The 13596-nt window shown below is 40.9% G+C and overlaps 1 protein-coding gene across 4 annotated transcripts in view; it reads left to right on the top strand.

Annotated features, from left to right (window-relative positions):
• DENND5B (DENN domain containing 5B) overlaps positions 1–9369 on the top strand; it is a 206012-nt gene extending 196643 nt beyond the window's left edge. For all 4 annotated transcript variants that reach the window (XM_075069184.1, XM_075069177.1, XM_075069179.1 and 1 more), the window contains 4 exons: positions 1208–1290; positions 1446–1572; positions 3708–3882; positions 4920–9369. In XM_075069184.1, the coding sequence (XP_074925285.1) occupies positions 1208–1290; positions 1446–1572; positions 3708–3882; positions 4920–5103 (569 nt within the window). In that variant the 3' untranslated portion in view covers positions 5104–9369. The remainder of the gene's footprint in view (positions 1–1207; positions 1291–1445; positions 1573–3707; positions 3883–4919) is intronic.
• The last annotated feature ends 4227 nt before the right edge of the window (positions 9370–13596 follow it).

The raw sequence follows: 13596 nt of genomic DNA on the forward strand, positions 1-13596 counted from the left end.
CAAATGACTTAATCTACCTGGATTTCCCCATCTGTCAAATGTGGATAAAACCTCTCACTCGGAGCACAAAATTTTGAGGCTTATTGTAAAGTGCTAAGTACTAAATGTTTTATTTCAGTTACCAGTGTCTGTTTCTCTCCGGGCAAAACATAATCTAAAGAGAGCAACATGAATCCAGTGTCACTTTCCATGAGTGTGGTTCCATGTCTGTGCACGTGTTCAGAGCATTTCCTGAAGGGTGGGGACTGCAAAGCTCAGTGATTCAATTGCCTTTCAAGTCACATGAGGCGTTACTTTGGACATGTGGATGGCCATCAGTATTTTAAACAAAAACAATGACTTATATTATGTTGAAAAATTGGCAAGCGTTTGGGGGGAATAAAGCTCAGAATGATTCAGTGTGTTAAAGTGAGAGATTAAAGAAGCTCTATCTATTTAGCTTATCAGAACAAATGTTCATAAATTACTCAATGACATCCTGTAAATACCTACATGGGAAGATTTCTGCTAGTAGAGAGCTCTAACCTAGCAAGATCCAATGGCTGAAAACCGGAGCTAGACACATTCAGACCATATATAGGGCACTTATCTTTTTTTTTTAAAGTTAGGGTAACTGACCATTAGATTGACATATCAAGGGATGCTGTAGAGTCTCAGTCTTCTTAAAAAAAAAAAAAAGACTGTGACTGAGAATCCACAGCATCCCTTGATATGTCAATCCAATTGTCAGTTACCTTAACTTAAAAAGCCTCCAATCTAGATTTAAATATATGCTCTAGTTCAGCAAGAAGTTGTGGACTTGGTGCAGAAATTACTGGGTGAAATTCTTTGGCCTGTGTCATGCAGGAGGTCAGTCTAGATGGTTCTAATTGGTCCCTTCTGGCCTGAAATCTGTGAAGAGCTCTTAGCAATAAAAGAGTGCTGGACGTATATGTGATAGACAGAGCTTCATTAGTTGAAATAAATTATTTATAAAGGAAAGTCCTTGGCCTGTGCAGTTTTTCTAGCAATTAATTTGGTTAGTTTTGATGTTGTTCCCTGGACATGTATAACAGATTTGTAGATTTGCTTAATGCAGATAACTCCGTGTGCTCTTCCTGTATTAAAGATAGAATGTTTGAACCAAGTCTGGTAGTTTTGAATTTGATTAATGTGCATTGTCGTAATGTTCTCGTATTCAGCGACTGTGCTTTCCATTAATTTACAGAACCTAATGCAGGGCAGATCCAAGAAGGAATTGGGGAAGCTGTAAACAATATTGTGAAACATTTTCACAAGCCAGAGAAAGAGGTACTCTCTATCATTAAATATGCTGTAATTAGAAGAGAAAATATATGTAAACCTTTTTATAACCTGGAAAACAGGGATCAGTGTACCAGTAACAAGTGTTACACCTGGGCTTTGAAGCTTGTTGTACTTAAGAACTGTATCTTTTTGTTCTATAGAGAGGCAGTCTTACCATTCTGCTATGTGGTGAAAATGGCCTGGTTGCAGCACTGGAGCAGGTCTTCCACCATGGATTCAAATCAGCTCGGATTTTCCACAAGAACGTATTCATCTGGGATTTCATAGGTAAACTGATGTTACGTTGGGGTGAGAGGGCAGAAAACATTAGAGGGAAATGGCCACAAGTGTGCATACCTCAGATTTTAATAAGCGTGGGCTCCATTCAGTTTCTACAGAACAATCTTTGTCTCCTGATCTGACCCTATGTGAGTGTTGTTTAAATGCAATTGTGCTCTGTGTTGTAAAAAATACACTCCCGGCCCTGAGCAGCTTTCAGTTTAAGACAGGCACAGATGAGATTATGTGAACTGGAAAACCCTGGTCAGGTGTTAACTTGGGATAGTAACCGTTTTGGTTTCTTTTTCCTTTGTCACCAACACATATGTAACATTGGGATGGACTGGGGAGAGTCTTTAACTGATGTGGATTAATAATGTGTTTAGCCTTGTAGAAGAAGCAGGTGTTAGGAGGCATTAGAGGGGAATGGCTGGCACAGTTTGGGAGGTTACTCAAGCAGAGGGGCAACATAAATGAAATCCCAGTGATAGGAGTTGAAGAAGGAAATAGTGTGAATGAGGCCAGTGTCTTTTGTCAGTTTCCAGTGAATGGGGTGTGGAGGGGTGGGGATGGGAAATTTTAAAATTGATATAGTGGGTAGGAGTGAGCCAGTGAAGGGGTTTGAGGGAGGGGAATGATCTGGTATGCTCAGGAAAGGATGAAGATTTTAGTTGCTGCTTTCCTTACTCAGTGGAGAAGGGCACTATGTGGCAAATGGGGAGGCAGTACAGGAGCCACTTTTAGTAACCAAGGGAGGGGAGGATAAAATTGTCACAAAGGAAGGAAAGGTTTTTGTGTTTTTTTTTTCCATATGTAGCAAAAGAAGCAGTAACAAGACTTGATAATAATCTGGATATATGAGGAGAAAGAAAAAGTAGTCAAAGGTGACCCAAGAACACAAGTCTGAGCCCCACAGCAAGGATGATGATTGTATACAGCAATAGCAAAAGTGGGGGTGGGGAAGACTTCCTGGGGAAAAACAAGTAAAAATTTATGTACAATGATTCCAGAGCTACATCTTCTGAGACAGCAAAAGATGAGAAGAAATGGTTTTAGGAAGGAGGTGACAAGGAGGAAATGTACAACCGCAGCATGTGACTAGAAACCAGCTTTGGAACCACTTTTGGAAATGGGTTCAGATTCTGATCCAAATTAAACTTGGCTTCCCTCAAATCCAAATTTGTCCACTTCGCAAGAACTGCTACATGTTTGACAGCCTTTTCTCAACAGATAGCCAAAACATGAAATGATAGAGGTTTTGCTTCTCAGATTGAGACTTATTGATACAGACATACACTGCTACTTCGATATAACACCACCTGATATAACACGAATTTGGATATAACGCCATAAAGCAGTGCTCCAGTGGGGCGGGGTTGTGCACTCTGGTGGATCAAAGCAAGTTCAATATAACACAGTTTCACTTATAACGTGGTAAGATTTTTTTGGCTCCCAAGAACAGCGTTATATCGAGGTAGAGGTGTATTTGTAGGGGTAGCTTGCATACCACCTATTAGAACTGCATCTTCCTAAACAGTAATTCACTGAAATATTTTGATAAGGAAAGATGAAATTGCCAAAGAATTTTCCTAAGATACAAACCTAGTAAATGAGGTGTTGGGAAATGGCTTTCAACTACAATCTGATGGAAAGCAAAACTGATTAGAGACGAGTCTTACTCAGTGGATGTTATACAGGTGATTATTTATTTGTCCACACTGCTCAGCCCTTGGGTCTCAGGAATATATTTTAAGGGAATAAATAAGTTCAGACCCTTAGCCTGGGGAAAGATCTCACCCAGGAAATCCATAACTAATAGCTAATGACATTTATAAAATGGGAATAATTAAACTCTTTAGAGACATTTTTGTGGTCCTATCACTAAACTAATTCATGATGCTAATTTAAGTTACAGTACACAGTGACCACATTTGCCACTGTGGTCACTGTGTACTGTCACCACGCAGCGGTTTCTGAGACCACCACACTTTATTTAGATAGGATGTATAGTAACCATGAGGTAGCTTTGGGCACGTGCTGACTTTTTTAAAAAAAAATAGCTTTCTTTGCATAATTGTAAGGTGTTGAGGTGGCTTCAAAATGTTTCGTATTAATCATTGCATGGTTTTACTTTCTTTCCGCAGAGAAAGCTGTTGCTTACTTTGAAACCACTGACCACTATGGGGACAACGAAGAGGACATCTTGCTTCAGAGATCATCCTGCAAAACATTCTGTCACTATGTAAATGCGATCAGTACTGCACCAAGGAACATCGGGAAGGACGGCAAATTCCAAATCCTGGTTTGCCTGGGGACTAGGTACAGAGCAGCATTCTTCACTGTGGTGTTCTCTAGTGTTGGAATAGTCAGTTCAACACTCTGTGTCACTCATATTAGGCACCTTCATTTACCAGCTTAAAATATCTTGGACATATAAATTGGCCAGTTCATACTTTTAAACAAATGTCCTTAAGAGCAGAAGAGAAATTTAAGTAAGATAGGTATTATTCCTGATGATTAGCATATACATTTCTGCAAGTCACTTTTTTCTGTTTTAATGCAATTCTGGGTATCTCTTTACATGATATTATGCATGAAGTACAGGCCTTGTGAATTCAGGGTGCCCTCAAAAGAGGAATCAGTCCACCTCTTCCTTCCCCAGCTCTCTTTTTAATAAGCCAAATGAAAATGGGCACAAGGCTATTGCTGTCTTTGCTAAATCTGCCTTTCCTAATAGGATTTTGAGCACTTCTGTTGATATTTTTTCCTTTTTCTCTTTTGTCTTTATGTATCTAGATATTTTTAAAACTGCATTTCACCAATACAGAATTCCTGGATTTTTTCCCTTGCTAATGGCCTGGGAATTAAACTGAATCTTTCCCTGTGGCATTACTCTGACTTCCTTGATCTCTTCCCTGCCTTTACTCTCCCATGTCAGTCTTCAAAAAAAGGAATCATTATACCACCTACAGTGTGATCAGGGATTAATATTACAGTAGGCTCTAGATGTTGTTTTTGTTTTTTTTTTCTTTTTTCTTCTCTTGACCCAAATACAACAGTGTACTTCTGTTTCTCTGAACATAAATAGGGAAGTAGTAAAACAAACAAATTTTTATTACATGCTTGTGCAACATCTAGAACAATGTGGTACTCACCTGATTGGGCCTCTGGATGCCACTGCATATAAACTATATAAACAGGAACCCAGTTATCATATGGGGAGCTTTTGAGTGCAAATGACACGCGTCACCTATGCAAAAATGGACACTGTGTTCTGGGATGTGCTAAAGGCAAGAGTTCAGATTAAGTTCTGCCGGACACAGCAGATTGCATTAATTCCATTCTTCTCTCGGTAGGGATCACTTCCTTCCTCAATGGATTCCATTACTAGCAGAGTGTCCTGCTATCACAAGGATGTATGAGGAGAACGCCCTTCTGCGGGACCGCATGACAGTGAATTCCCTCCTCAGAGTCCTACAGACATTACAAGATTTCAACATCATATTGGAAGGGTCACTCATTAAAGGAGTGGATGTTTAGCATGGCTTTGATGAGAACTTCATGATTTCTCTGCTAAGCAAGCAAACAAAAATTGGAGACTTGCTAGAATTTGAATGCTGAGGTAGTGCATCACTGTAAAGCGGAGCACCCTGTTATCGGGTGGGAGTGGGAAGCCCAGTTTACACCAGATTCAGGACTGTTCTTAAGGCTGCAGACAAGCTAAAATGCGGTATTGTAGTTCATTTGAAACAGAATAAAATAGAGTATTTTCATGTGTTAGATGTATGTAAATATGCTATCTTCTTTAAGAAATTGTATTACTCTTAAACTTTTCTTAGACAATGTTCTCGTGCTGAAAATAAGTAGCTTAAAACCCTGGGACAGCTGTGAGGGTTGGGGGGAGAGATGTTGCTGCTTGATAGCAAGGAAGAAGCCAATCAATGTGTGAATACAATGCAAACTCAGCAGGGCTTTTTTCAGGTGTTGCAAAAACACAGCAAATATCAATATGTAGCCACTGCTATCATCTCATTCTTGGAAATGTTGTGAATGTATACTGTTTACCCTACTGTACGCTGTTTCCCTTATTTTATGTTTTAAAGATCCAAGCCTCTCCATGCATATAAGCTGTGAGTTGTCATATTTAAGATCTTTTGTGTAATTTTTATCAATCAGCACAAGGTGAGGTGCAAATGAAATGTTTAAACACTGGGCATGAGGAATTGTTGAACCTCCAAGAAAACCCTTCAGGACCTGATATGTTTTTAAAAAATCCAGTACAGCACCAGGCTATATTTGGGAAATATCAATAACTTGATTTGTCATTTTGTCCCTCTTCTGTCTGGGTTTTGTTCTGATGCTTTTTCTCCCCCGTCTGCGTTTGTACTGTGAGTGATGATGTATGCTTCAAGAAGTGGTTGTGTCTGCTTCTATAGGTTTGTTGAATAACTTGGTTCAGAAGATGAATCAAGGTTTGTTTCTGTTATGTTGCTATAGAACCACAAACACTGACTTTGCTGTGCTACAGGACTGTTTCAACCAGTTGTAAAATACTGGCAAGTTACTAGTCTTCCTTTATCCTGGGGAGTAAGTGTTCCTGGGAGGCACGGGATCGCTTTGGTTTTGAATAATTCACCTATAGAAAAGAAGTGAGGCAAGAGGAGTTGGTGTAAAGGCTTCTGTCTCATACTATTTCAAACTAATAATGTGTTAAAGAAACAAAAATGTCACAGGCACAGAACTCGGAGAAACTGGGAGCTGCTGAAGTTCCACATGTTAAAATAAAAACTAAATCAATTGGGGGATAGCACGCAGCAAATATCTGGGATGTCATTCAGTTTTCCTTCCACTGAATTTGATTTATGCAAAGCTAGGGGCATGTTAACTCAGCCATTAGCCGCCTTTGGAGATGGGTTTAAAATCCTTTTTGTTTTACTGGTTTAATCAATTTGATCACAATTTATTCTTCAGTGGATGCCTGGGGACATCACACAGCTTGGTATATATAGCAATATTTGCTTTGGAGAGGCCCTTACTAAAATAACAGATTACATTGTAGGTCAGAACTGCAGTGCATTACAAAAGATTTTGACTGAATGTTGAACGTTGCTTTTTGTTATGTCTGGGAAGCTAGTGTCCCCCAAATAAATATAATGGAGAGGAAAAAGATCCAGAGAAAGGGCTTAGAAATCATGTCTGTCTTTCCTGCTTGCACGTTGCCACCTTCAGAACAGTATTAGAAAACTGGCGTTTTAGTCACTGCCAGCCTGTAGGTAAGGTTTAATATCTCCAGTGAGCTATGGTGAAATAGGATGAGGGTAGTGCTCCTTCAAAGTATTTGAAAAAGATTAAGGATAAGGGCAGGCTGAGGGAGATGAAGACAAAATGAAAATTGGATAATACAAAAGTATTAAGCATTGATAGAAAGGAGATGGCACTAGCTTTTGGGAATGATGGCAGTGTAAAGCACTGTATGGGATATCTGCAACAGGAGGATTCACGTCACAGGCTGCTGAAGGTCATGCATGTTGTGACGGTGGTATACTCTCTCCTTCTGTAAGCTAGTAAGAAACATCCACTCTGTTACTGCCCTCTAGCTGGGCAGTTCTTGTAATAGATTCATTTCAGTGTCAGGAAGGAAGTCCTACCTCATATCTCCTGGACAGATGAAAAGCAGTCAGATGGCATCCATCTTATTTGAAGAAAGGGTTGTAGTGTATAAATAGAAAAATGCTGACCAAAAGCAGAGGAGCCTAGAAAGATACAAGGATCTCATCCAGACTATACCGGTCTGTGCTCAGCAGAGCTATTTCAATATGTGAACATTTATGTGCAAAACAATCACTATACTGACATGCTATTCAAATTGCTATCCTCAACCCTTGAGGTTGTCATGGGAGAGGTTCTGTGTTGCTTCTTGATTTAACCAAGGCAGAGCTTTTACCAAATTGAAACGGTTCAGAATCCATGCATCTGCTCTTGCTTGAATTGACCAATACCATCCAAAATCTTCTATGCAGGATGGCAGTATCAATATTGGAGTTAAGGAGAACCGTTTGGGGGGCTATGAACAATGCAGAGGGTTTGTACCAAAACTCCACATCTGTACACTGACTCTAAATTAATCTTTACATCTTCAGAAGGGTGTATTTTGGGATGGCCATGCCACTCCATTTAAAGTCAATAGGCGATATGACCAACAACTGAAAATTCAAAAATTGACTTTTTGAATGAATTATAAACTAAGTATCAGAATCCATACAGCACTATTATGTGATACTGAGAGCTTAGAAAGTTTTAATTTTTATTATTTGCAAATCAATTTTATATCTTATAATTAGTATTAGTTCCCTGCCATCTGACATCCCAATCTTCTAAATGATCTTCATTACACCATGAAAAATGATCCATTTTGTCATTGATATGTTGGCTTTTTGCATGTGGATTATATTTCCTTTCCAGAGGAATCTGCCCTCTGGTAGTTGTGCTTTGTTTTTCTAAATACTTATAGCTGATGAAGGAAGGTAGCCGTGACACTGGGCCACAAGGAAATTAAGTGGAAAATATATGTGGCTTAGGGTAGAAGTGAAAATGGAGGCATCCTTAAAGGGCAGGCATAGAGGGCAAGGACTGTCCACAGAGGGCAAGTATGAGAGGAAAAGGACTTCTTAAAGGTAGTCTTTCTAATCTAAAGAATAAATCAAAACCTGACTAATGTAAAACTTTAAATATGGATTTTCCCTTATAAAGTAGATGTAAAAACCCAGGGTATTTAACTTTATATATAACTTCACATGGAAAACGTTAACTTATGGGACACATTTATTTTGTCAAGTTTCATACCACATGAATGATATAGGAAGAATATTATGTCTCAAATTCCCTTGTGTGCAGTAAAACACTGTAGGTGCCCTAAGCTAAGGTATTTTGAAGCATGAGGCACAGCTGAGTGCCTCTCATCCCTAACACACTAGTTATTTGACATCCTTGGGGGTATAGTTCTTTGCAATGAAATTTTATTCTTTCATTTATTTTTTTAGTAGATTACTTTGATAATTGGAAACAGAGTATTTTTTTCTATGAGGTCTAGCCCTCTAGAATGGTGAGAAGCCAATCAGGATTATCTTAAGCTAACACAATTTATACTTCAGTATTAAAGCACCTTCATTGGTTGAGAAATGGAATCTTGGGAAAGACCAAAGCCCTCTGGCGCCTATTTTTACAAAGCAAACTTTTTAACCAAATATTGCTTGTTTCTAGTGTCTGAGTTCTGCATAGTATTATTACAGTAACATTCAGTATACTAGCTTGAAAGAGTCAGAAAATCAAATGCATCACTGAGTCTCTATAAAACGTATTTACATTTCTCTGAAACTTAACTGGATTCCATTGTGTTCAGTGAAAGATCTGTTTGTTCTGAGCTGACATTTGTAATTAGTTTATCTTTGTTCAAAATGGTCTCTTTAAAGTAGTTATGTGAAGGCATATTTAAGAAATTTGTCTTTCAGTCAAATGAAGGTGTGAATCTCGTAGAGAAATGTTCTATGTTACACTTGAAATGTACAAATGTGCCCTGTATAGTTTAAAAAAAAAAACTTTGTCTCCCCATAGTAAGTTTATTATTTGTCTTTACGTTATTACTAAATGAATCAGAACTGGATTATTTTCAGAAAGAAATTAGTAAAAAGTATTGTTATATCAAGCACTTTAACATATCATAAACTGACATAAGTTTTTCAGGTTTTGGAGTACATTTAAATACAGCTTTTCATGCTATGTTCTTTACAAATAAAACTGTGAAAATAAGCATTTGTCATTTTCTGCTTGCAGAATAGCAACCAAAAGATGCCCGACAAAACTTAATGAGCTGATTGAAAACTGGAACACAGGTTCTGTAATAGGACAGGTTGAATATAACAATTCTAATGAGATCTTTCTGTGACACTGTAGAGAGGAGATCCTGGGTATTCTGTGTTTGTATCCTCCTTGATATTTAGCTCCCCTGAGCAACAAAGTGTGACTGTGATCTTCATTTTGAATGCTTAGGCTGAAATATTTCCTCAGTCAGAGGAGAGAACCTTGATCATGCTGAAATTTAACTCTTCAAACAAGAGACACGAGATGGGTGATGTAATATTGTTTATTGGACCAACTTTTGTTGGTGAAAGATGAGCTTTCAGGCTACACAGAGCTCATCTTCAGGTCGTCTTAGAACAAGGGCCTTTTTTAGATTGCCATCTGAACTGACCACCCTGGGTTGTGTTTCCCTTCACATCTAGCCTCTGACTTTTTTTTGGATAATGGGATGCACTTTGACTGGCAATGTCCTAGAGGTTATGTTTCGTTCCCTCTGCAGCTGGGCTGCCCAAAAGCTTTGATCCAAAGTGCCGCACATCATCTAGCTCCATCAGATGTTTTGTATAAAGAATGCAGTAGTGTAAAAAGGGGAGATGGACTGTGAAAAGGGGAAGATGAGAAGCACTATGGAAAAAGGTGCAAAATAGTAGTGACAAAATTGTTCATTGTACTGTAGAAGAAAAAGATAAGGGTTGGATTTTCAAAAGCATTCAATGTTGGCCTAACCCTGCTTCTGCTGAAATTAATGACAAAACTACCTTTGACTTTGGTGGGAGCAATTAGTGAATTCTGGGCAGTTCTGAAAATTGTACCCTTAAAATACACCTAACAATGTCGGTCTTTTAAAACAAATTTTTTTTATTTTATTTTTTGTCATTGGAAATGAAGAAACAAACCCAGCATCGCCGACTCTTAATTTTTTTTCACAGCACTAGCAAATTTGGGATATTTTCCGTGTCTCAAGAAAACATCATGAAAGGCTGAATTTTCCCTTATTCAAAATGGCTACCATCTATTACTGTCAATGGGGCTGAAAGCAGCAAGATTGCTGGGAGATGGCAGCTGTCTGCATGTGGAAGTGAAACTGCCCTCAGTAAAGTTGACTGCTACCTCCTATTGTTTTCAATTAGATTGAAGCCCTGTCCACTGACAAAATGGGTGCCCCACTATAGCTCAGGGGTACCACACTACGGTGCATAGCATGTGGACTGTGAGGAGCAGTAGAGACACTGCAAAGTGAATGGGGAGTATGAGGTAAGCAGGCATGAGTGGTTCAGAAGGCTCTGTGGGAGATTCTTAGGGCTGTGTGGGAGACAGACCTGCCCTGCCACTGAGCCCTGCCCTCATGTATGGCCCATGGGCAGTGAAGGAGGAAGTTAGGCAGCAGTTGCTGCTTGATCTGGGTCCCAGGACCCAGTAGCACAGCTTCCCATCTGATGCCTTGGAACATCTCCTTTATCTGGTATCCAGGCAGAGAAGTCCCAGAGGAGGCTGGGGAAGTGGTGCTGCTGGGTCCAGGAAAGCGGAGAACCTCATGGTCAGCAGGAGATAGGAGACGTGAGGAGTCAGGTCAGTAGTAGGGGAACTGCCATCCAGTTCCTAACACAGGGATGAAGCGAGGGTACATGGAATTTCCATCTGAGCAGCCAGGGAGAGAAGTACATTTAAAGGTGGACTTTTCAACCTGAAATTCTCCCACTGGCAGAAGATTAGAGGAGAAGTTAAAAAGCCAAATGACAGATTTAAAAAACATGGTTTGACACTTAACTCAGGATTTGCAAAGCCAGTCTCATGGTTTTTTGGGATCAGAGTTGTGATTTTTGATCTCTTGAGGCTGGCAAATCTGCAAACCCAATGAAAGGTTGAACCTCCCAGTAGGGACCATTTCTGTGAAAATCTTCAGCAAAACATTGTTTTTAATGTTCACTTCAACAGCAGGCCTGTGCTGTACACAACACACCTGCAGAATCTTGAGGCAAATTTCAATAGAAGTGACAATATGTAATACCGTTTTCTTACTATATATACATCTAAAACCAGACTGAGGGATCAAGGACTGCGAAAAGAGCAAAATGCAGCTGGAGCTGTTCCAAAGCCATGTGTTCAGTGACCTTCCTCAAAAATGAGGGAGGAGAGAATAAGCAGTAGTTGGCAAAACTGTTCACATCAAGAGCTTTTTGTTGTTTTGAAGTAGGAGCATCGGTGCCATCTGTTCAAGGTCAGCTGCAGCATTATCTTCCTTGTGGGAGATGTTAACAGTCCTCTCCAGTAACAGGACCAAGAATAAGTCTTTGCCATCTATGATAAGTATCCAGATCACAGATAGTGTAACACAACTCCTTACACAGCATATTTTTGTATGTAAAGCAGGGCTCAGCTCAGCCAGATGAAGTAGTGCAGATAACTTCTTTCCTCATACCACAGCCCGTGCTGCCATCCAGACATGCCCAAAGCCCATCTATATTGTCGGCAAAGTAGATGGAAAATTCTCTAAGAAACGCTTTCTGGGAATAGCTAATGCAAGACACTGGTTGTTTTCCAGCATTTTCAATAATTGTACTTGGTCAGACTTGGCAATGAGAGAGGGAAAGCACTTTTTTTCCATCTGTTACCATCACAGCATAAAAACTTAGTGACTGAAGTGGAGACAACTTGACACTGTAGGTTTGGCTACACTTGCAGGTGTGCAGCGCTGGGAGTTACAGCTGTCTTCGTACAGCTGTGTAGGGAAAGCGCTGGAGTGTGGCCACACTGACAGCTACCAGCGCTGCAGTGTGGCCACATTTGCAGCATTTGCCAGCGCTGAATTGGGCGTGGTGCATATGGGCAGCTACCCACAGAGCACCTCGTCCCTTTGGCGCTGTGGTTGTGGAAAGGGGCGGAGGGGCAGGTCATTCTGCTTCCTGTCCCAATGCCACGTGATGCATCGCTTCACATCCAGCAATCCCTGTTTTCTGTCCCTTTTGGCGCATTTGACTCTCTCAGCGGTTTCTGAGCAGCGCATTTCTGTGGGAAATGGACACCGAGCTGCTGAGGACTTTGCTGGATGAGTGTCGCTGCACATCACGTTTGCAGTTGAGCTATTCCTTCAGCTCAAAGTGACAGTGAGGAGTCCTACGATGATATCGATTTGCCTGAGCCGTATGACTCTAAATTGCTTGTGGCATTCACGGAATGCTCAGCACCGTGTAACGCCGTTTTGGGCCGGGAAACAAGCACTGAGTGGTGGGATCAAATCGTCATGGGAAGTCTGGATGTGAGCAGTGGCTGCAGAACTTTCGGATGAGAAAAGCCCTTTCATGGGACTGTGTGCTGAACTCGCCCCACCCTGCGGCGCAAGACACGGAGATGGAAGCTGCCCTGCGGTGGAGAAGCGTGTGCTATTGCATCTGGAAGCTGCAATTCAGCAGCTACCGAATTGGTCGGGAACCAGTTTGGAGTGGAAAGTTGACTGTTGGATCGTGTTGATGCAAGTTTGCAGGGCCATTAATCGCATTCTGCTAAGAAGAACCGTGACTCTGGGGAACGTGCAGGACATTGTGGATGCTTTGCACAAATGGGTTTCTCTAACTGTGGGGGCAATAGATGGACGCATATTCCTATTCTGGCACCACCCCACCTAGCATCCGAGTACATTAATTGGAAGGGGTATTTCTCTATGGTTCTCCAGGTGCTTTGGATCACCGTAGGTGTTTAATTGATATTAAACAGGCTGGCCCTGAAAGGTGCATGATGCACACATCTTTTGGAACACTGCCTGTTCAGGAAGCTGCAGCCAGGGCTTTTTTCCCAGACCGGAAATCACAGTAGGGGATGTCTAAATGCCCATTGTGATCCTTGGAGACCCCGCTTACCCGTTAATGCCTTGGCTCATGAAACTGTATACAGGGAAGCTTGACAGGAGCAAGGACCGTTTCAACTACAGGCTCAGCCGGTGCCGAATGACTGTGGAGTGTGCTTTTGGGCACTGGCATTCTCTTTGTGGGAAGCTAGACTTGGGGGAAAGCAGCATCCCTGCGGTTATATCCGTGTGCTGTACCCTCCATAATATTTGTGAAGGGAAGGGTGAAAGATTCAATCAGGCATGGACCTCCAACGTTCAACACCTGGAGGCTGAATTTGCACAGCCAGAGAGCAGGGCTACTAGAGAGGCCCAGCACAGGGCTTCAAGGATTA

The sequence above is a fragment of the Chelonoidis abingdonii genome, chromosome 1 (assembly GCF_003597395.2).
Source record: "Chelonoidis abingdonii isolate Lonesome George chromosome 1, CheloAbing_2.0, whole genome shotgun sequence".
NCBI classification, from domain to species: Eukaryota; Metazoa; Chordata; order Testudines; family Testudinidae; genus Chelonoidis; species Chelonoidis abingdonii.